Source organism: Phoca vitulina, unplaced genomic scaffold, assembly GCF_004348235.1.
Source record: "Phoca vitulina isolate PV1807 unplaced genomic scaffold, GSC_HSeal_1.0 scaffold20, whole genome shotgun sequence".
Classification (NCBI taxonomy): domain Eukaryota; kingdom Metazoa; phylum Chordata; class Mammalia; order Carnivora; family Phocidae; genus Phoca; species Phoca vitulina.
In genome coordinates, this window is record NW_022589723.1 from 10,247,961 (window position 1) to 10,269,336 (window position 21,376).

General features: G+C 38.3%; 1 protein-coding gene across 9 annotated transcripts in view; it reads left to right on the plus strand.

Moving 5' to 3' along the window:
- MGA (MAX dimerization protein MGA) overlaps positions 1-21,376 on the plus strand; it is a 166,550-nt gene that overhangs the window by 125,320 nt on the left and 19,854 nt on the right. For 6 of the 9 annotated variants that reach the window (XM_032418052.1, XM_032418053.1, XM_032418055.1 and 3 more), the window contains exons 10-17: positions 7,337-7,563; positions 8,617-8,793; positions 9,396-9,468; positions 11,130-11,644; positions 13,894-14,191; positions 15,482-16,108; positions 19,211-19,501; positions 19,684-21,197. In XM_032418052.1, the coding sequence (XP_032273943.1) occupies positions 7,337-7,563; positions 8,617-8,793; positions 9,396-9,468; positions 11,130-11,644; positions 13,894-14,191; positions 15,482-16,108; positions 19,211-19,501; positions 19,684-21,197 (3,722 nt within the window). The remainder of the gene's footprint in view (positions 1-7,336; positions 7,564-8,616; positions 8,794-9,395; positions 9,469-11,129; positions 11,645-13,893; positions 14,192-15,481; positions 16,109-19,210; positions 19,502-19,683; positions 21,198-21,376) is intronic. The other 3 variants (XM_032418060.1, XM_032418057.1, XM_032418058.1) reach the window with 3 other exon arrangements.

Sequence of the window (21,376 nt, forward strand, 5' to 3'; positions counted from 1 at the left end):
TTTCATTATTTTCTCTGTCCTATCTTCCAAGTTCACTGATTATTTCTTCTGCCTGTTCAAATCTGCCTTTAAATCCCCCTAGTGAATTTTTCATTTTAGTTCTTGTACTTTTCAGTTCCAAGATGGTGTTTTGGTTTCTTTTCAAGTTTTCTCTTTATTGATATTTCCATTTTGTTCATATGTCAGTTTCTTGACTTTCTCCACATCTTTATTTCTTTGGACATATGTTTATAAGACCATTTTTAAAAGGTCTTTATGTGGTATATCTACCATTAGCTCTTTTTCAGGGACAGTTTTCTGTTGATTCCCCCCCCCCCCTTTGAATGGGCCATACTTTATTCTTTCTTTGTATGCCTTGTGATGTTTTGTGGAACATTGGACCTTTGAATCTAATAATGTGTAACTCTGGAAATCAGATTCTTCTTCCCCAGAGTTTATATATTTTGTTATTGTTTTTGTTTTGTTTTGATTGTTATACATAGTCTCTACTAAGGATCATCTTGATGTATATGTAAGCTTAATGTGTTTTCAGGTCTTCTCTGAGCCTTTTTGTTTTTTTTTTTAAGATTTTATTTATTTATTTGACAGAGAGACACAGCGAGAGAGGGAACACAAGCAGGGGGAGTGGGAGAGGGAGAAGCAGGCTTCCTGTGGAACAGGGAGCCTGATGCGGGGCTTGATCCCAGGACCTCGGGATCATGACCTGAGCCTAAGGCAGAAGCTTAACGACTGAGCCACCCAGGCGCCCCTTTTCTGAGCCTTTTTGTTCGCATGCATAGTCAGTTGGTTTTGAATGTTCTCATTTTTAATATCTGGCTCTTGAAAGGGGAAAAAGTAAAAAACTAAAGGGGATAAAGGGTGCTGGCCCTTTAAATTCCTTGGAAGTCACTTAAGACTGATGGGGGGAGGGCTTGCAGTAGTGGGGGGAGGTGCAACAACAATGGCTGCCTACCTGTTTGCACCTCTGATTAGAAGCAGTCCACCATCAGAGATCCCTGATGTTTGGAGGACAGGACCCTTTTTGCCTGCCTCCCACAAGCTGCAAGCTACTTCTGGAACATGCACAGAGCTGCCTGCCAGGTGATTAGAAGATGGGGGAATGGGCAGCTGCTACTGTGCTGAAAGCTAAAATAGACCACAGTTAAGGACCATTTACCATGCCAACTCTTCCCCTGGAACTTGTAAGCCTTTAACAGGCTCCAGAATTCCAAGTTATTCCAAAATAGTTACATCAGGCAGATTCTCCCAATGCAGTTGTTGTTTATGAATGGGCAGACAGATTTCTTGGTGCTACCTGTTCTTTAATCTTCCTAGAATCCTCTCATCATCCAATCTTGATTGGGAGTGTGGGGGGAAGCAAGTGAAACTGAATATTGTAAAGGTGTCACTTCTCATTTTTATTTGTAATTTCATTGCAGTCCTAGCTTTTTATGTGAAACTTCAAAAGCCAATTCTAAAATTTATTTGAGGGGTCCTTGGGTGGCTCAGTTGGCTGGGTGTCTGCCTTTAGCTCAGGTCATAATCCTGGGGTCCTGGGATCGAGCCCCATGCCTGGGCTCCCTGCTCTGCGGGGAGTCTTCTTCTCCCTCTCCCTCTGCCCCTTCCCCCTGTTTGTGCTCTCTCTCTGTGTCTCAAAATAAATAATATCTTTAAAAAAACTAAATTTATTTGGAAATGCAAAGGACCTAGAAATAGCCAGGGCAATCTTGAACGGTGACAAGGTGGGAGAATTTGCTGTATTGGATGTGTCAGAACATGTAAAATGACCACATAATAATACAGGGTGATACTGGCTTGGGTATAAAGGAAATAAGTCAGTAGAATGGATTCAGACATATGTGGACACTTAATTGGCAGAGGAATATGGAAAGGATGATCTTTTTAAATTGCGATAGGCTCATTGAATATTCATATGGGAAAGAGTGAGACTTGATTTTATTTACTATACATAGAAATAATTTCTTTGAGATTATAGACCTAATTGTGGAAAGCTGAGCAATACAACTTTCAGAAGATATATATGTATGATCTCATATTAGGAAAAGATTTTTTTTTTTAATGTTCATTTTCAAGATTTGTATTTTTTTTTTTTAAAGATTTTATTTGTCAGAGGGAGAGATACAGAGCACAAGCAGGGGGAGCAGCAGTCAGGGGAGAAGCAGGCTCCCCAGTGAGCAGGGAGCCTGATGCAGGGCTTGATCCCAGAAGCCTGAGATTATGACCTGAGCCGAAGGCAGACGCTTAACAACCAGGCACCCCTAGGAAAAGATTTCTTAATCATGATAGAAGAAAACATTCCTTACAAATTAAAATGAGAAATTTAGGTCTTTAAGATATTAAGCCAGTGAAAATGTACGCTACAGTGAGAGAAAAGATACTTGCAATATCTGACTAAGAATCTATATCCAAATATGTAGCGAGGTCTATAAATTAATCAGAATCAAACAGTCCCATAAAAAATGGGCAAGACTTTGAGAGGTACTTCATGAAGAGGGATGTTGAACATCTCATTCATGGTCAGAGAAGTACAAAGTAAATCCATAGCAAGATTCTACTGCATGACTGCCAGAATGGTTATAATTAAAATTATATGATAATATCAAATGTTGATAAATGGGAATTCTCATACACTGCTGATGGAAATGTGAATTGGTATAACTACTTGGAAAAATAGTTTGGCAATATTTATTAAAGTTGATGATTCACATGCCCTTGATCTAATAGTTTGACTTCAGAGTAATCTGCAGAACTGCATTTTTTTAGGATTATTTAGGGTACCATGATTCACAGTAGCTAAAACCTGAAAACAACCCCAGATATTTTAATAATAGTAGAATGAATAAACAATAGTATGACTGATCAGAGTAGTACGTCATAGTAAAAATAAATGAATTATTTAGGTATGTGCAACAGCTTAGTTGCATTTTACAAATACAGTGTTGAGTGAAAGGAAACTCAGGCAAAATAATATATTTCTGTGGTTACATTTATATAAATTTCAAAATCAGGCAAAATTATGCTGTGATATTTAGGGGTATGTACTTTGGCTTTAAAAAAGGAAAGTGGAAAGGTAGCTATCATTTAAGTGATTTCTTTCGTGGGAAGGAATTGTGATCGATAAAGGGCATGCAGGGGCTCCTGGGTTTGATGGCAGTATTTCATTTCTTGACCTGTGTAGTGTTTATATGGGTATATACTTGTTAATATGTTTTAAGTTGTATATACATTGTTTCTGCATCAACTGAATATTACATTTCACAATAGAAAGGCTTAAGAGGCATACAAAAATGGGAGGGAGAGGAATACATAGTATGCTGATTATTAGCATAGCAGTTTTGTGGGACTTCTGTGTCTAACACTATTCATTTCTGGAGCAACTGCTATGAACTGTGCTAAGAGTGACAGGAGGTAAGACATAGACAATTAAAATGAAGTCCATCTCTTAATAGGTTACTCTCAATTTGACAAAACAGATATGTGGGAACCCTATAGATACGTATTTATTGTAATTTTTAAAAAGATTTTTACTTATTTATTTGAGAGAGAGGGAGAGAGCATGAGCATGGTGGGGGGAGGAGGGAGAGGGACAAGTAGACTCCCCGCTGAGCAGGGAGCCCGACTGGGGCTCAATCCCAGGACCCTGGGATCATGACCTGAGCTGAAGGCAGATGCTTAACCGACCTGAGCCACCCAGATGCCCCTCTTTATTGTAATTTTAAGTGCCACAGTAACAGATGTGCCATAATGTTGTGTCATGAACAAAAGGCTTATTGAGAACCCAGAAGACATTGATAATGTTAGAGGACCTTGGTCGGATAATATTAGGAAGCGTTTAAAATAGAAATAAGGGGATACTATCCACTTCTTGAAACAGGTTTCTGTTCTTGGCTTCTGTGGATATGCGCTATTCTGGCTCTCTCCTTAAGTAGCTCTTTTTTTTCTGGATTTTTAGGTGAAGGGTAGGAGGATCCCTTTTATATTGTGAAGGGGAGCAGAGAAGTACTGTATCTTTGATGCCTAGCAGTGTAAAGGAGTCAAGTGCATAGCGAGCTAATGAAGTATAAGGAATTGGTTTGTTGTTCTTGCCTTTGTGTGGAGTCTGTCCATTTTTATGGCTTCAGATGTAGGCTCTGCCAATGACAGTTCTCATCTTTTTTTTTTTTTTTTTTTTTTAAGTTCTTATTTATTTGTTTAAGTAATCTCTTTGCCCAACATGAGGCTTGAAACTCCTTACCCATCGATCAAGAGTTGCATGTTCTTCCAGCTGAGCCAGCCAGGTGCCCTGACGGTTCTGATTTTTATTGTGTGCCCTGTTTGATATGTTGCTGGCACATCAGTCTTACATGCCCTAAAGAGAACTGAACTCTACCCTTCCCAATCAGCTGCTTTTATGAAGTCCTCTGTTTACTGGAACACCATTTTCCCATTTATCCATAGTTGAAACTTTAGAGTTGTCCTTGATTTCCTATGAGGAATTAAGATGTCTTAAAATATTTTAAGAGGTTTTCTTCTGTAGTACTGTACTGTATATTTTGTAGCTATTATTTTCAAAAGAAAAAGTTGGAAAGGGACCTTTACTTAGTAGAATCCTTAGCTTATGGAGGCTTGGAAAAGCCTTAAAGATGATTGAAAGAGATCAAAGTTGTCTATAGTGTTTGTCCTGAAGGCAGCTTTACTTTTGTAGTAGAATTAATATGTGTATGAACTAATTAGCAACACTAGAAAATAAAGTTGCTATCAAATGAGTGGTTGAACCTCTGTTAGTACCCACCTCCTTTGTGGGGGCATCCCTGGTTACCCTTTTAAAAATGCAACACTCTCCCCTCAAAATACATAGTCATACATGCTCACTCACTATACATTACTACTTATTTCCTGTCTCTGCTTTTTTTTTTTTTTTTTTCCATTCCTCATAAGCACTTACTACAATCCAGCGTATTTTCCTTGTCTGGTTTATTGCCTGTGTCGCCCTCTTCCTCCAACTTAAATGTAAGCTCCATGAAGCCAGGGATTTTTGTCATTCTTGTTCATTATTATATCTGCAAAGTCTGATCCATAGTAAACATTGAAATATATAAATACTAGGGTGTTAGAAGCCTTTGTGAATTATGTGAGTAAATGAACTAGGTTATAAAAGTTGGACAGTAGATGTTACCCGAATTGGGTTTGCCTCTTGCTGGTTGTCCAGCTAAAAGACATAACCAAACCAAAGAACAGGGAAAGAGTAAAGGTTTTACTCCATACCAGTAAGGAGAACACCAGGACTATTTCCTAAAGCTGTGTCCACACGAACAACAAAATTATGGAAGTTTTAAGCTGAGGGCGCATACATATTCATGAAGGGGCTTGACAAAGGAGAGTTCTGTATAGAATTGGGGCAAAAGTCATCCTGGTTCACAGAATCCAGGTCCTAATTGAAGCCATGAGGGCCGGCCAGCAAGGGTTGGCATCATCAGTTCTCTGTTCCAATTAGTCTACTGTTGGAGTGCTCAAAAGAGTTTGAATCCTGCAAAAATGACTCAAGAATGTGTGATATGTGTTAGGTCAGTGTTTACTTTTGAAACAGCACTGGGAAGGAATTTTATCATTGATTTATTGTTGCTGATAGGGTTAGGCTAATTCCTGGTCTGGTAGAGACTGTTACTTTTTGCATTCCCTCTGTTCTCTTAAAATCCTTAACTGTGGAGGTTTTTGCCTTTTTTTTTTTTTTTTTTTCTTTTTGGGGGGTAATTCCAACACCTAGGGAGTTCTGCAAGAAGTGTGCTTGGGCAAGTAGTACAGGTCACAAAATGGCTGGGGGCCTAAAAGGACGTTAAGAAAGCCAAGGCTGGTCTTTTTTTCCCCATGGGGATCCCTAGCCCTATCTGCCTACACAGAGACTGCTAACTAGCAGAATAATTGGGTCAAGTACTTACTAGCTCTGAAAATTTTTTTCCTCCCTATTTTAATCTTTACATATTTATTCAACATTTTGTGGTTATGCTCTGAATAGTATTAGCCTTAGGGACCCTTTAGATAAAGTTGTTTTTTAGTGGAGTCTTAATGTTCAGAGCAAATGCAATTTTGATTCAGCTTTGTTAGGATAATTGAGCTAAATGTTTGAATTAAATGTGAATGCTGCTCAGTCATATTTTATGTGACTGTAGGCAAAGATTTTGGATTTTAGGCTTAGAACCAGCTAAGTCCTCTCTGAGGACTGACCATTAAAATGCAGAATACAGTCTTTGTTTCTCTTTAGCTGTTGTCTTTATGGGAATGGGCACTTTACTTAGAGAATAAAGCCAGCTTCCGCTTAACCTAGATCTTCCATTTATGATTAAATAATAATACCTGTTTTATTTTGTGTAGACCTTCTTGATAGTATGATTTCATCTCTGGTTTCATTGCTTTTCCATTGATAGATTTTTGCTCCTATGCTGAGTTTAGGCTGTCCTTTTTTTTTTTTAAGATTTTATTTATTTATTTGAGAGAGTGAAAGAGAGCTAGTGCCTGCGCACGAGTAGGGGGAAGTGGCGGAGGGAGAGGAATAAGCAGACTCCCTGCTGAGCAGGGAGCCTGGTGTGGGACTCGAACCCAGGACCCTGGGATCAAGACCTAGGTGGAAAGCAGACGCTTAACCAACTCAGCCACCCAGGCACCTTAGGCTGTCTTTTGAATACATTTTGTTGTTAGAGGGCTACGGTAACAGCTGTGTCTCTGGAGCCAGATTGATGGGGTTTGATCCTGGTTCTGCCTCTTATTGTTGGATTTCTGAACCTCAGCATCTGGAAAATGGGAATAATAATGTCTACAGGGCTATTGTGACAGTTAAATAAGTTAGAACATATTAAGTGTTTAATACAAGTATGTAATGAGGCTCAGTAGATACTTGTTTTATTTGTAAAATAGTGTAGCATAGAATGATTATCTTTTCAGGGTAACAGAGAAGGCCTTTTCTGATCATGCTAGATAGCATCTCCTGTTAACTCTTCATCCCTTACCCTGCTATATTTTACTATGTGGCACTTACTATTACTTGATATTAAATGTTAAATTTGTTTTCTCCTATAAACTCTGTGAGGGCAAGAACTTTGTTTTATTCATAGCTGTGTTCCCTCTAGTGCTTAAAACAGTATCTGACTTATAATAGGTATTCAACAAATATTTGTTAATAGATGAATAAATTAAGGTATATGATGGCAACTAAAGGTTTTTTAGGGGGCATCTGTTAGATTGTTTTAATGAGTTATGAAACTCATTTCCTCATTTCCTGTGAGGAAACACATTTTGTTTTGGCAGTGCTTCTGAACTTCTGTTGCTAAAGTCACTTAAAATCTTATCCTTCTTTTTTATTAAGCTATATGTGAAACAGAGCCTGAACAGCCTGTTCGACATTACCCATTATGGGTGAAAGTAGAAGGTGAAGTAGATCCAGAGCCAGTTTATATCCCAACACCTTCTGTCATTGAGCCTATGAAGCCATTGTTGTTGCCTCAGCCAGAAGTTTTACCTACTACTGTGAAGGGCAAAGTGCTCACTGGAATTAAACCTGCACGGGCATATACTCCCAAACCCAATCCTGTGGTAAGCCCAGGTTTTCATCTTTTGTTGCAAGTTATATAAACCATTTGTAAAGATAATGGATTTCAAGATTTTTGGTTTATATTCTGTGAATCATTTTGCTTTTAAGTAATACGGCTGTAAGCATCAATCTTATTTAATCAGCTTAATTGCTGGCACTTTAGAAATATTATTAAAAGTGGAGTGAATATACTAAGAATTACTGCTATTTTTAAGGATAGCCAAATCTCTCTTCAGGACGATTATATAAAGTTGTGTTTTTGTTTTTAAACATGACTAGCAAAAGTCTTTTAAAGGTACTCTTCTTCTTCCTGTAATGTAGAATATTGAGTAATTGAGACGTAATGCATACATATTGTTAGTAGGAGAGCATTAAGAAAAGTTTTAAGAAGTAACTGATCTTTTTAAAGCTGATTTCTTTATATACAGTAACAGTAAAGGATTTAAATAATAGTTGATACATGACTATGAAGATTGATAGGTAAAAGAGCTGATCTTCTGTTAAGAGTTTAAGCATTTCTCATTATTAAATGCATTTCAGTCTTCAGTCTTTTTGAAGAAAGATGCCTTAGTGCAGTGCTCTTCAGTGTGGTCTTTGTGCTGATACAGAACTACTTGTTACTAGGTTATGATGAAATAAATATAGAAAATGAGAGTATAAATATTTAGAAACTTTTTACAGATACTTGATAGAATAATTGTATGTGTACTAAATCTAATACTAAAAAACTTGGGCTTGTATTTTACATGTCTTTTGTTTTTCTAAAAATTTATTTTACAAAAGGATCAGTCTTTGTTGGACTGGTAATTCAGAAATGTATCCTCATTGCCGATAATTTGAGAAGCACTTCTCTGATGTGATCTGAGATTTCTTGATAGAGAACCAGATCTTTTCTGACTGCCCAAGATTTAGCACATACTAACTTACTTGTTAAAATTTACATTTAAAAATTTCAAATGTTGCAATAGAAATAAAGATTAAACATTCTTTTCCTTTTGGAGTCTAGGATGTTTTTTCCCCAGTGTATGGAATGTTTTGTTTTATGAAACTTACAGATTCGGGAAGAGGACAAGGATCCAGTCTACTTGTACTTTGAGAGTATGATGACTTGTGCCCGAGTTCGAGTATATGAACGAAAAAAAGAGGAACAGAGACAACCGTCACCATCACCATCCCCATCATTTCAGCAGCAGGGCTCATGTCAGTCTAGTCCTGAGAACTGTAGTGTAAAGGTGATTTACTTATTGCATAATTTGTCTTTTTAACTTCCATTTCCCTGTTGCTGGTATTAGAATTTACATTACTATCAGAATAATTTGGAGTAATTCTTGTGGGGCAGAGAAATCTTACGTGATGTGCATATCAATTTGTTTCTCTGCATTACCTGTTCTAGAGAACAGTCCCTTAAGGTTATTTAAAGTACTATTCTTTCTGAAGCTGAAGTAATTTTTAAAAGTTTAAACATTTCTGGTTTTTATTAAATTCTTTATCTGTAATTACTAGGATTTGTGTCTGCATTGGTGAATTTTCAGATTAACTGAAGCTTGTTCTGTTAAACATCAAATATTTTTCCTTCTTTACTAGAATACACTATAAAGTGTGGTGTAAATTTTTTTCTTGGTGACTCAGTTACTGTCAAGGACATTAGAGAGCAAGGCTACTTGTTTTTGCCAAGACTTATATGATAGTAATGCAGCTGTGCATGTAGATGTGAAGCTGTTGACACTTGAGTCTTTCTGCTATTTCAGCCTTCTTTGAGAGATTCAATGTTTATGTCCTAGTCCCTGTTGGTAATAATTATGTGTTGAAGTATTTGTGTTATTTCCTTCTTTAGGAGCCTGATTCTGAACAGCAGCCCTTGAAACCAATCACCTGTGACCTAGAGGATGATTCTGATAAATCGCAAGGTCTGTTTGAAAATTAAGTCTTAAATCATTTTATAGTAATTAAGGAGGGCACACACATACACCAAAACATTTTTACCTACCCCTTTTCTAGCTTCTGCTAAAAATAGAGACGATAGAGGTCTTTTCCTATTATTCGGTCTGTTTATCACTCCTTAGAAATAAAATTCATTCCTGTTGATATGGCATGTTATTGCAAGAGACACTTAGGATACGGTTAGTGCTTCTCTCTCTTTTTTAAGATTTATTTATTTATTTTTTAAAGATAGCATAAGTTGGGGTAGGGGCGGAGGGAAAGGGAGAGAGAGTCCTCAAGCAGACTCCCAGCTGAGCATGGGGCCCAATGTGGGGCTTGATCCCAGGAGCCCTAGATCATGACCTGAGCTGAAATCAGAGTTGAACGTTTAACCGACTGAGCCACCCAGGTGTGCGCCCCCCTCCCCTTTAATGGCTTAATACACATGAAAAGTGATACTATTTTTATAGCACATTGAGGTTATGTGGGGGAGGCTGCTGGGGTGGAGAGAACCTGTCTGAGAACACAACCACCTTGAAGGCTGAGGGCATCTATATCCTGACATACTTGTCATTAGAACATTGGTTGGGAGACTATGATGTAGAAATCTAGGTGTCCAGTGAAATAGACATTCAGTTAACATGTTGTCATGAATATAAATACCTGGTGAGCTAAATAATCTTCACATAATGTAGAAATGAAGCAGTCATATCTAGAGTCACAGAAGTAATTCAGAAGTATTTGCAGTAGAAATTAGAAGTAGAAAACACTTTTTAACCACAATATTCTCTCTCTTGTTCTTTAGGATTGATGGGTAGACCCATCACATGTTACAAAGCATCTTGCAAGTGTTTTTGCTTTTCCTGTATGGATAGCAGAACACTAAACTATATCAAATCTTTTTTTTTTTTTTTTTTAAAGATTTTATTTATTTGAGAGAGAGAATGAGAGAGAGAGAGCACATGAGAGGGGGGAGGGTCAGAGGGAGAAGCAGACTCCCTGCTGAGCAGGGAGCCCGATGCGGGACTCGATCCTGGGACTCCAGGATCATGACCTGAGCTGAAGGCAGTCGCTTAAACAACTGAGCCGCCCAGGTGCCCTAAACTATATCAAATCTTAACCTTGGTTGTAGGTCATGCTTTGTTTGCAAGGTAATACTTACATAATAGTCATGGCTTTTTAGAGCAGTCTTAAGGTGGGACTCTCTTTTTATTAGTGACCCCTGGCAGCAGGATATCCTATTATAGTCTGATTCTCTGGACTATTTTTCATGGAAAAGTCCCAAATTGTGAGTTGTTAAATTACCACTGAAAGTACATGGGATTCAGACACTGGGCAAGTGCTCAATTTCTGTGCCATTGGCACTTTTCTGAGAACCCAGGGAAAATAAAAATCTTTTATTATTTTTTTTAATTTATTTATTTGTCGGAGAGAGAGAGCACAAGCAGAGGGAGCAGTAGGCAGACGGAGAAGCAGACTCCTCGCTGAGCAGGGAGCCCAATGTGGGACTCAATCCCAGGACCCTGGGATCATGACCTGAGCCGAAGGCAGACGCTTAACTGACTGAGCCACCTAGGTGTCCCTAAAAATCTTTTAAAGTTCAGTACAAAATGCTGTGATGCAGAAATATCTTTCAATTCCTTATCAGAAAAAAGCTGGAAATCTTCCTGCAATGAAGGGGAATCCTCTACCTCCTATGTGCATCAGAGGTCACCAGGTGGTCCCACCAAACTGATAGAAATCATCTCAGACTGCAACTGGGAGGAGGATCGGAACAAGATTTTGAGCATCTTATCCCAGCACATCAATAGCAACATGCCACAGTCACTTAAGGTGGGCAGCTTCATCATTGAGTTGGCTTCTCAGCGAAAGAGCCGGGGTGAGAAGAACCCTCCTGTTTATTCTTCTCGTGTGAAAATCTCTATGCCATCATGCCAAGACCAAGATGATATGGCTGAGAAATCTGGATCAGAGACTCCTGATGGTCCATTATCCCCTGGGAAAATGGATGATATCTCTCCTGTGCAGACAGATGCCCTGGATTCAGTGAGGGAGAGATTACATGGAGGCAAAGGTCTGCCTTTTTATGCAGGGCTTTCTCCTGCAGGGAAGCTTGTGGCCTATAAACGTAAACCCAGTTCAAGCACATCTGGGCTTATCCAGGTGAGAATTACCTTTAATCTGGATGTAGCACCTTTTTCTACTTAGGTAACATCTTGATTTTTCAGAGCCCTTTGTGGGCGTTTTATCATTTATCTTCACATTTTCTGGGAACTGGGTGACAAAATCATCTCTTTTTGTAATAGGCCTAGTTTAGATGCATACCTAGAGTGAATTTTTGACAAATTTACAAACAGAACTGTAGAGCCCTATATTCGTTTCTGATTTTATTTCCAGTCTTCTCAGAAAGTTCCTACTCTTAAAATTTTATTGCTTGGGCTCTAGTGATACTTTGACAACTAAACAGGATACTAAGGAGTTCCGTCTAGTTCTTGGGATTATTATTAACAAATAGCTTTCAAAACAAAACAAGGGGAAATTGATTGTAAGAGAGCAGTATATATTTGGAAACTTGGAGAAAATTTTAATTTTGTAAGGTGTTACTCAGATGTATAAAACTTTAAAAAATGGAGCCACAGTTCATTTTTCTTTCTTTATTTGGTCCATAGTAGGGTTTTTGCTAATATAATCATTGTCATAGTACAAATAAATCCTTCCTGTTTAGTAATTCAAGCAGGTTATATTAGTAAAATTACACTGGCATCTAGAAAATCCTTGGAAGGAGAAGTTTTAAATTAAAATGTAATTAAAAAGGTTTTCTCCTCTTGCTCAGTGATATTAAATGCACTTTTATGTCAGAGTAGCAAATGGGTGGAAGTGTCTGACATTCTTGCTAATAAGGTTACTTCACTTTACTAGTTTGACCACTTCTCTGGGCTGTGGACTCTCCCATTAATAATATGACTGATCTATTTAATTAAAAACTTTTTATTGCAGTTTACTCTTGATGGTGCTATGTAACTGCTTCTGTTCGTATTTCTTAAACTCTTAATAATGAGGAGAATAGTGTTTTCTTCATATTTCATTTATTGATTGATACTTTGAGAACAGAGACCTAACTGAGCTTATTTCTAGTGAGACTTGGCCCCCCCTGAAATACAGGTATAGAAATTTGTGTTCTCCTCTCCTGTCTAGGACTCAGAAAGCCGCCATAAAATATGAATTTGCATAAGCAGTCAGGCCACTGTAATGTAGGCTTTAGGGAAGCTGTTGAATAGTCTTCAGAGCAAGTCCCCAAGGAGAAGATAAGGGTATCTGACCTAGACCTCCAGAGACCCTGAAAAACTATAGTAAATTTTCCTTTAGGATGGAAAGATCACATTCTTTATATCAAACTCAAGGCAGAGGTATTCCTGATCTATCTGGGAATAATCATGGTTTCACTTAAGTAGTAAAGTGTAATTTTGTGTCTTTGAGGAGAGGGTGGCTTTCTGTAGCTATTCTCTTTACCAATTTAGAGAGTAGGAGTTTCTCCACCACTTCACCCTCTCCCCCTTTTCAGTGATGGAAAGGAGGAACAGAAAAGATTGTCTTCTCTAGTCACCCAGGAATAGGACTTTGAGAACATGGGTAAGAAAATTAGGGAAGGTTTTGTTTTTCTTTCTTTTTTAAAAAAGCAATTGTGCTGCCCCAGATGGGTAATATGTCAACTCAGGCAGTAGAGAAAAATCTTTACCTCATTTATTGATTACTTTCTTCTGATGGCTCAGTGATTGTTTCTAAAGTTACAATTGAGTTTCTCCTAGCATTTATCTTGAGCTCAAGTTTTGTCCAAGAGATGATAGGATCTTCAGAGTTGAGTTTTTTGAAAACTAAAAACTGAGGGGACCTTTTGGCTTAGGATATTAAAACAATGGCCTTTTATAACTTAAAAGTAGACTTACCATATATTTTTCAAATATGAGGGATGCTTGAAAGGACCCTTGAGAGGGCTTCATTATGCCTCCTTGGTCTTGTCAGAGAGATTCTGTGGAACATAGTTATTCATTTTTTGCTGGTGATTGTTAATAGTTTAACCAGAATTGCTTATTAAGTAAAACTGTTGGATGATTCCTTAGATTTGACTGTATCTCTCACAAATCTAGGAGCAGATATGATGGGTTTCTAAGATACTCTGTTTCCAAACTACCAAAATAAAGATGAGATTAGTTCAGAATATCAGATGGCAGCTTTTTTTTTTCCCACCTTCTAATACTCAGATTATATATCAAATGGAAAAAGTCCGTTTCTTTTTCCCTTTAAATCTGAAAGATAGACTTTTAAAACCTTGTAAAAATGAAACCCCTGTCAAGGGAGATAAGTTAGCAAGAGAATTTTATCTTTACAGAATTTCTCTTTGCCACTTGTTTCAGGTTAATGGTAAGAGTTACCCGCAGGCTAAGTTGCTATTGGGACAGATGGGGGCATTGCATCCAGCCAATAGGCTAGCTGCTTATATCACAGGCAGGTTGCGACCCTCAGTCCTGGACCTCTCAACCCTCAGTACTGTCATCTCCAAGGTAGCATCCAATGCCAAGGTGGCTGCATCCAGGAAACCACGTACCCTGTTGCCTTCAACATCCAATTGCAAAACGGCATCCTCCTCTGGCGCTACAACAAATCGCCCTGGGAAGAATCTGAAGGCATTTGTCCCGGCAAAAAGACCAATTGGTAAGTTGGACTGTATATATGTATTAGAAAGGCCTGTGCCTTGGTGCTTGTCCAGGGGATACTGGCCAGGTATGGAGATTGTGAAAATTAGAGAAATGTAGAATTTGGCATTATTCTTACTCTTGATGTCTGTCTTGCCTAACTTTTGTCCGTTTTTGGTAACTCTTCCTGATTACCTATGATAGTAGACGAATTGAACTCTAGTTAATAGTTATTTCCAGACTTTTAGATGGGTTTTATTAATATAGAGAAGACTTAGGTTTTTAATTTTGTTTTTAAAAAGGGAAGACTTATTCTTAAATATTTTACGTAATTTAATATTTCTTTTATGGGCACTGGTATTTTTGTAACCCATCAAATGTATGTTCCTTGAACTTAGGAAACCAAGGAGCTAGCATATCCAAGGGAGTTGAGTTTGTAGTATAGGCTTAGAATAAAAGGCTCTTGTAAAACATAAGTTTGGAAGTGTTGATTTATTCTATTCATCCTGTTCTGTGAATGAAAACCTCATTTGTTTAACATTTCGGTGCTAGAGTCTAATAAACTACCTTCTTGAAAGCATTTGTGTTTTAGTATTTAGAGTGTATATAGTCAGTTTATTGAATTCTTCTTTTTGTTCAAATCTGTTTAGGAATATTAAGTGTAAGTGTCCATTGCTGTATTCTTATTCCTCTGATGGGAAATTGAAATATCTGGCTGAAAGCTGGAGTTATATGAAGATGGAGGACAAGCATTGTATGCCTTAAAAAGACCCCATTTTACCTTTTTAAACAAAGCAGCTTTAACTGGTGATTTTTAAGTCCTATCCTGCCCTCTTTTGAAAAGTGTCTTTATACATTTTAGAAATATGTAAAACTTCACTGTCTCATGACAGGATAGCAGTAATAAAGAGGTGGAGGTGCTGGGACAGGAGGAAGTGGTGAAACAAGTTTTAAAATTAGAGTTAGGGGAGAAAAAATGCTCCTTACTTTCTTCACTGTTTTAGATGATGAAGTTGTGTGCTGCTATATATTGTCTTTTTAGTGTCCTGGCAATTTGGCTATATTGCACAGTCCAAAGAATCTTGGTAGGAACACCCAATTTTAATCCCTTTCATAGTATTATAAAGGTTTGGTTTGGTTTGAGAGAAGTGTTTGATTTCTATGGGTGGAAATTGGCACATACCATGCAGGTAGGTGGTACCTGTAAGAAATTGACCCAGTGGTGCGCAATAAATGTTGATAAACACAGTCACTAAGAGGATAAAATATGAGAACTGAAGATTTTTGACCTGCAAATTTTTATTTGCAGCGGCTCGACCCTCTCCTGGTGGTGTGTTCACACAGTTTGTGATGAGTAAAGTTGGAGCCCTGCAGCAGAAGATACCTGGAGTTAGCACACCCCAACCCCTAACAGGGCCACAGAAGTTCAGTATCAGACCTTCTCCAGTAATGGTCGTCACACCTGTGGTTTCTTCTGAGCCAGTTCAGGTGTGCAGCCCTGTGACTGCTGCTGTCACTACTACCACCCCTCAAGTGTTTTTAGAGAATGTTACTGCTGTGACACCTATGACTGCTATTTCTGACGTGGGAACTAAAGAAACTACTTACTCTTCTGGTGCCACCACTGCAGGGGTTGTTGAGGTTTCTGAAACTAATACCAGCACCCCTGTAACACCTTCCCAGTCTACAGCCACTGTGAACCTTATCAAAACGACTGGGATAACTACCCCTGTGGCTTCAGTTGCTTTTCCTAAGTCTTTGGTAGCATCTCCTCCAACTATAACTCTTCCTGTTGCTTCCACTGCCTCCACCTCCATAGTCGTGGTGACCACAGCTGCATCTTCCTCCATGGTGACCACACCAACTTCATCTCTGGGCTCTGTTCCCATTATACTCTCGGGAATTGATGGGAGTCCACCAGTGAGCCAGAGACCAGGTAAGGCTTAGATGTTACTAGCTGGTTTACCTACTGTACAGCTGTTTTTATAAAACTTGCGGTTTTGATAGGATTACAGATATATCAGGGTAACAGTGTAGGTGTTTCTGCTGTAACATGATACATGGATCTGCAAAACTGAACACTAAAAATAATAGACCTCATGGCTAATATCGGTTAGGATAAATCACTGAAAATCTCTGCAACTTTGTAACCCGAGCACTGATAAAAACCATAATTGGTACTTTGGAAATAAATTGAACAGCCTTGACAGATGGTTTAGTGTGGGGCTGGAGATTTTCTGAGGAGATTAAAAATACTCAGAAACATTATAATGGAAATATTGAATCTGAAATAATGCATGTGGGAGTGGAGTTCTGAGCCAGTAGAGTGGCCATCAAGATGGGCACAGGACAAAGTGCACTGCTGTGTGCTGAGATCTAGGGTTGCATATCTCTGAGGAGAGAACCCAAATGTAGGTGTTCCCTTTTGGCGGGGGTGGGGTGGGGGCTGTGTGTGCTGCTTTTTTTTTTTTTTTTTTTTTTTAAGATTTCATTTATTCATCTGCCAGAGAGAGAGCCTGTGCGCACGTGTGCGAGCACACATGTGGGGGGAGCGGCAGGCAGAGGGAGAAGCAGGCTCCCCACTGAGCAGGAAGCCTGATGTGGGGCTCCATCCCAGGACCTGAGAATATAGGATTATGACCTGAGCCGAAGGCAGACACTTAACTGACTGAGCCACCCAGGCATCCCTGTGTGTGCTTCTTTTTAATTAAAAAAGAGAGAGCAGAGGGCTTCTGCCATGCTACAGCCAGGCTAAGGGCTTTTATATCCTGTTATATTTTAACTGAGATTTTCTAAACGGTATGGATTCCAACCTTTTTTAATTCTGTAGTGAAACTATGAAGTAGTTTAGCTTTTTGTAGTTCGCGGTTTCTCAGATTCCAGTCACTTGGAATATACATTGAGGTATTTGCTCCGATTCTCATTTGTACTATTATTGACTTAATATTTTTATTTAAATCAACTCCTTTGTTTGCTTAAATGTATTTTTAAAAGCAAAAACCAACATTACTTGCCATAACAGAGGTTCATACACTGGAAAGAATAATAACAAGAAATATATTCTAGCTAGCTACCATATGTTAACATGTGGCTTGCACTCTTGTTAATGAAGAAACCAAGAAAATGCTGATGTAATATCAAAGACTGGTATTTTCTTTTGTATATAATCAGAAGATTGAAAAATTACTTTCTGACAATGTGATATGGTGATTCTCTATATCCATATACCATCTAAAAATATCTTCTGTAATACTAGAGGAAATAATGTTAACAGATTTTCTTAACTGCTCTATTTTATTTTATTTTATTTTTTAAGATTTTATTCATTTATCTGACAGAGACACAGTTAGAGAGGGAACACAAGCAGGGGGAGTGGGAGAGGGAGAAGCAGGCTTCCCACCAAGCAGGGAGCCTGACGCGGGGCTCGATCCCAGGACCCTGGGATCATGACCTGAGCAGATGGCAGATGCTTAACAACTGAGCCACCCAGGTGCCCCTTAACTGCTCTATTTTAAATGGAGCTAACTCTGATAACTTCTAAGTGTGTGTAATTTTGTTCTAGGTTCACAAAGAGGATCCCAACTCGGGCACTTAGACATCTGTGACTTTCTCGTTTAACTTCCCTTCTTTTTCTTTTCCCTTCTTGCCCTCACCTGTATGTGAATAAATAATCACATATTTAGTGTGTGTATTAAAAGCTGCTTTCATTCTCTGGATTAGAGTGCTTTGGGTTTGAATCACTCCCTAAAATGTTCTTTGAATAGAAATGTTCAGGAAATTAAGAATGCTTTAATGTGTTTCTTAAATTACGTTAAGATGTTTTTTATTTAAATTGCACATTTTTACCTCCCTGGAACAGTTTGGTTTTTGCATTTTATTTCATTTCCAAGAGTAGTTCTGGATCTTATATATAATTTGTCATGTAAATGTTAGGAGCATAATTTCCTTTTAGAAGTTTGGTATGTTTTGTGGGTAGAGTGATTAATAGTCTCCATGTTAAACTGATTTGTTTGGTTTGTTGATTTTTCTCTTTAGCGACAAGCTAACAAAAATATTTATTAATAATGTTAAGTAAGTTCACTAATTTGAATGGTAATGTTAGATTTGTTTCATTTCTGCATACTGTTATCGTTATTCCTGCCTTTTTATCCCCATGACCAAAAATCTATCTGTAGATTATTCACACTGTTTTTTTCTATGTCTTCAGTATTTCTAAATATCCCTTCCAAACATTAAAATGGGTCTTTAGGTACTATTAATGGTTTGAAATTTTTTTAAATTCACATCTTCTGCATTAAATTTTTGCTTTTTCTGTTTGTTTTAAAACTATCTTTTGCCTCTTCCTAACCAGGCTTTATTTCCCTGCTTCTTTGATGTCTCTTAATTTCATTCCATTTTTTGGGGGTATGTATTTTTTTTTCCTTCTGAAAAATAATTTCCACAGATCTTTATGCTTTGGTTATTTGTCAGTGAATTTTAAAAGCCAAGGAGTTTTTTATGCCTCATGATTTTTAGTCCTGGACTTTATCTTACTTGAGTATGACCTGTGAAATGAAGTCATAATTTTAGTAAACGTTAACAACCTGAATTATAAGGTTGAAGAAGAAAATTTTATCATGAATGATGTTTAACTTTAATGAGAATCCAGATTTAGAGGCCTGCCATATTTTTCATTAGGCAGAGGCATTATCTCTATTTTTAAATGCACCTCTTGACAATTGATGCTTTCTTTTTTTCCTTCCTTTCTTTTTTTCCTTCCTTCCTTCCTTCCTTCCTTCCTTCCTTCCTTCCTTCCTTTCTTTTTTTACCATTCTAAATGTAAGGTCCTACAATGTCTTGATAATTAGGTTTTAAGATAAATTGTTCTCAGCCATTGGACTATTAAGTAATATATGCTAGAGGTACAGGATTTCACCAACTGTATAATTCAAATTAGAAATTATTTGTAGTGTGGTCAGATCCTATATCATCATAATTTTTTCCTAACATGTATTAAAGGGAAATTCTGATAACTGTGTTTCCATTTCCTGTTTTTCAGAAAATGCCCCTCAGATTCCAGTGGCTACTCCCCAGGTCTCTCCTAACACAGTGAAACGTACTGGACCTCGATTGTTGCTGATTCCAGTGCAGCAAGGTTCTCCTACTCTTAGACCTGTCCCAAACACACAACTTCAGGGGCATCGGATGGTTTTGCAGCCTGTTAGGAGCCCAAGTGGAATGAATCTATTCAGGCATCCTAACGGGCAGATTGTTCAGCTCCTCCCTTTGCATCAGCTTCGAGGCTCTAATACCCAGCCCAGCTTACAGCCTGTTATGTTTCGGAACCCAGGTATAAAATTGGAGATTTTTCTGATGCGTTTTTCTTTTGTGGAATCATTTGGCCATATGGCATGTTAATACAGTAGGATTTCTTCGTCTCTTAGAGTTAACCTGTCCAAAAAGAAAAGCATACCTTAGGAGTCTTGATACAGGCAGTGATAATTAAAAAGGAAATTTTTTTTTTCTTACCAGGCTCTGTGATGGGAATTCGGTTACCCACTCCTTCCAAACCTTCAGAGACTCCACCATCTTCTGCTTCATCCTCTGCTTTCTCTGTTATGAACCCTGTAATTCAGGCTGTTGGGTCTTCTCCACCAGTGAATGTTATCACTCAGGCACCATCATTGCTTTCTTCTGGACCTAGTTTTGTGTCTCAGTCTGGTACATTGACCCTGAGGATTTCCCCTCCTGAACCACAAAGCTTTGCAAGTAAAACAGGCTCCGAAACCAAAATAACTTATAGTTCAGGAGGGCAGCCTGTTGGTACAGCCAGTCTTATTCCTCTCCAGTCTGGTAGTTTTGCTTTGTTGCAGCTCCCTGGACAAAAGCCTGTTCCCAGTTCCATTCTTCAACATGTTGCTTCTCTTCAGATGAAGAGAGAGTCTCAGAGTGCAGACCAGAAAGATGAAACAAGCTTTTTAAAAAGAGAGCAGGATACTAAGAAGGCCCTACAGTCAGAAGGAGAAACTATAGATTCTGAAGCTAATGTAATAAAGCAAAACTCAGGGGCTACTGCCTCAGAAGAAATCCTGCATGATTCTGTGGGAGATGGGGGTGATCATTTAGATGAAGAATCTCTTACAGAAGAGGGTCCTATAACTGTTAAACCTTCTCAGCACTCCTATATCACTGGGTCACGCATAGATGAAGACTATAAAGATGTTGATGAAGAGTATGGGATTAGAAATCATAATAGTTCCAAAGAAAAAGTGACTGTTCTAGAAGTTAAGACCATTTCCAAAAAAGCCAGCAATGTGACAGTCCAAAGTATAAGTAATATACAGCTTAAAAAGCTTGGTGATGTGAAAGTGGAACAGCAGAAAGGATTGGAAAATCCAGAGGAAAAATCTAGTGAATTTCCAATCATCTCTAAGGAAGAAAGTAAACTCGAATTATCAGGGAGCAAAGTTATGGAGCAGCAATCTCTTCCACAGCCAGAGGCCAAGGAAAAGGGATGTGGAGACTCTCTGGAGAAGGACAGTATTAGGGAGAGATGGAGAAAACACCTGAAGGGCCCTCTGACCCAGAAATGTGTTGGAACTTCACAAGAATACAAGAAAGAGGCAGATGAGCAGTTAATTAAAGAAATAAAGACCTGTCAGGAAAATTCTGATGTGTTTCAACAAGAACAAGGCATCTCTGATCTACTTGGAAAAAGTGGAGCTACTGAAAATATCAGAGTTTTAAAAACTGAATGTGATTCTTGGAGTAAGATTTCTAGTCCTACAGCCTTCTCCATTGTTCCGAGGAGAGCTACAAAAGGGAGCAGAGGGGAAGGACATTTTCAAGGTCACTTACTGCTGTCAGGAGAACAGATACAACCAAAGCAAGAGAAGAAGGGTGGGCGAAGCAGTGCTGACTTGACTGTTTTGGATTTGGAAGAGGAGGATGAGGAAGATGAGAATGAGAAAACCGATGATTCTATTGATGAGATTGTGGATGTTGTTTCTGACTACCAGAGTGAGGAGGTTGATGATGTAGAAAAGGTGGTGAGCCCATTTTTGTTGTGACTGAAACCTCAAGAATTTAAAATGATTTATTAGAGACAGTAGCTACTGATCTTCCAGAAGATCACTAAGACCTGATGCATTGATTTGGATGCCTAGGTTTAGATCATGATTAAATGACTTTGTAGTTTTTAGGCTATGTCAGTCAGGTAACATTT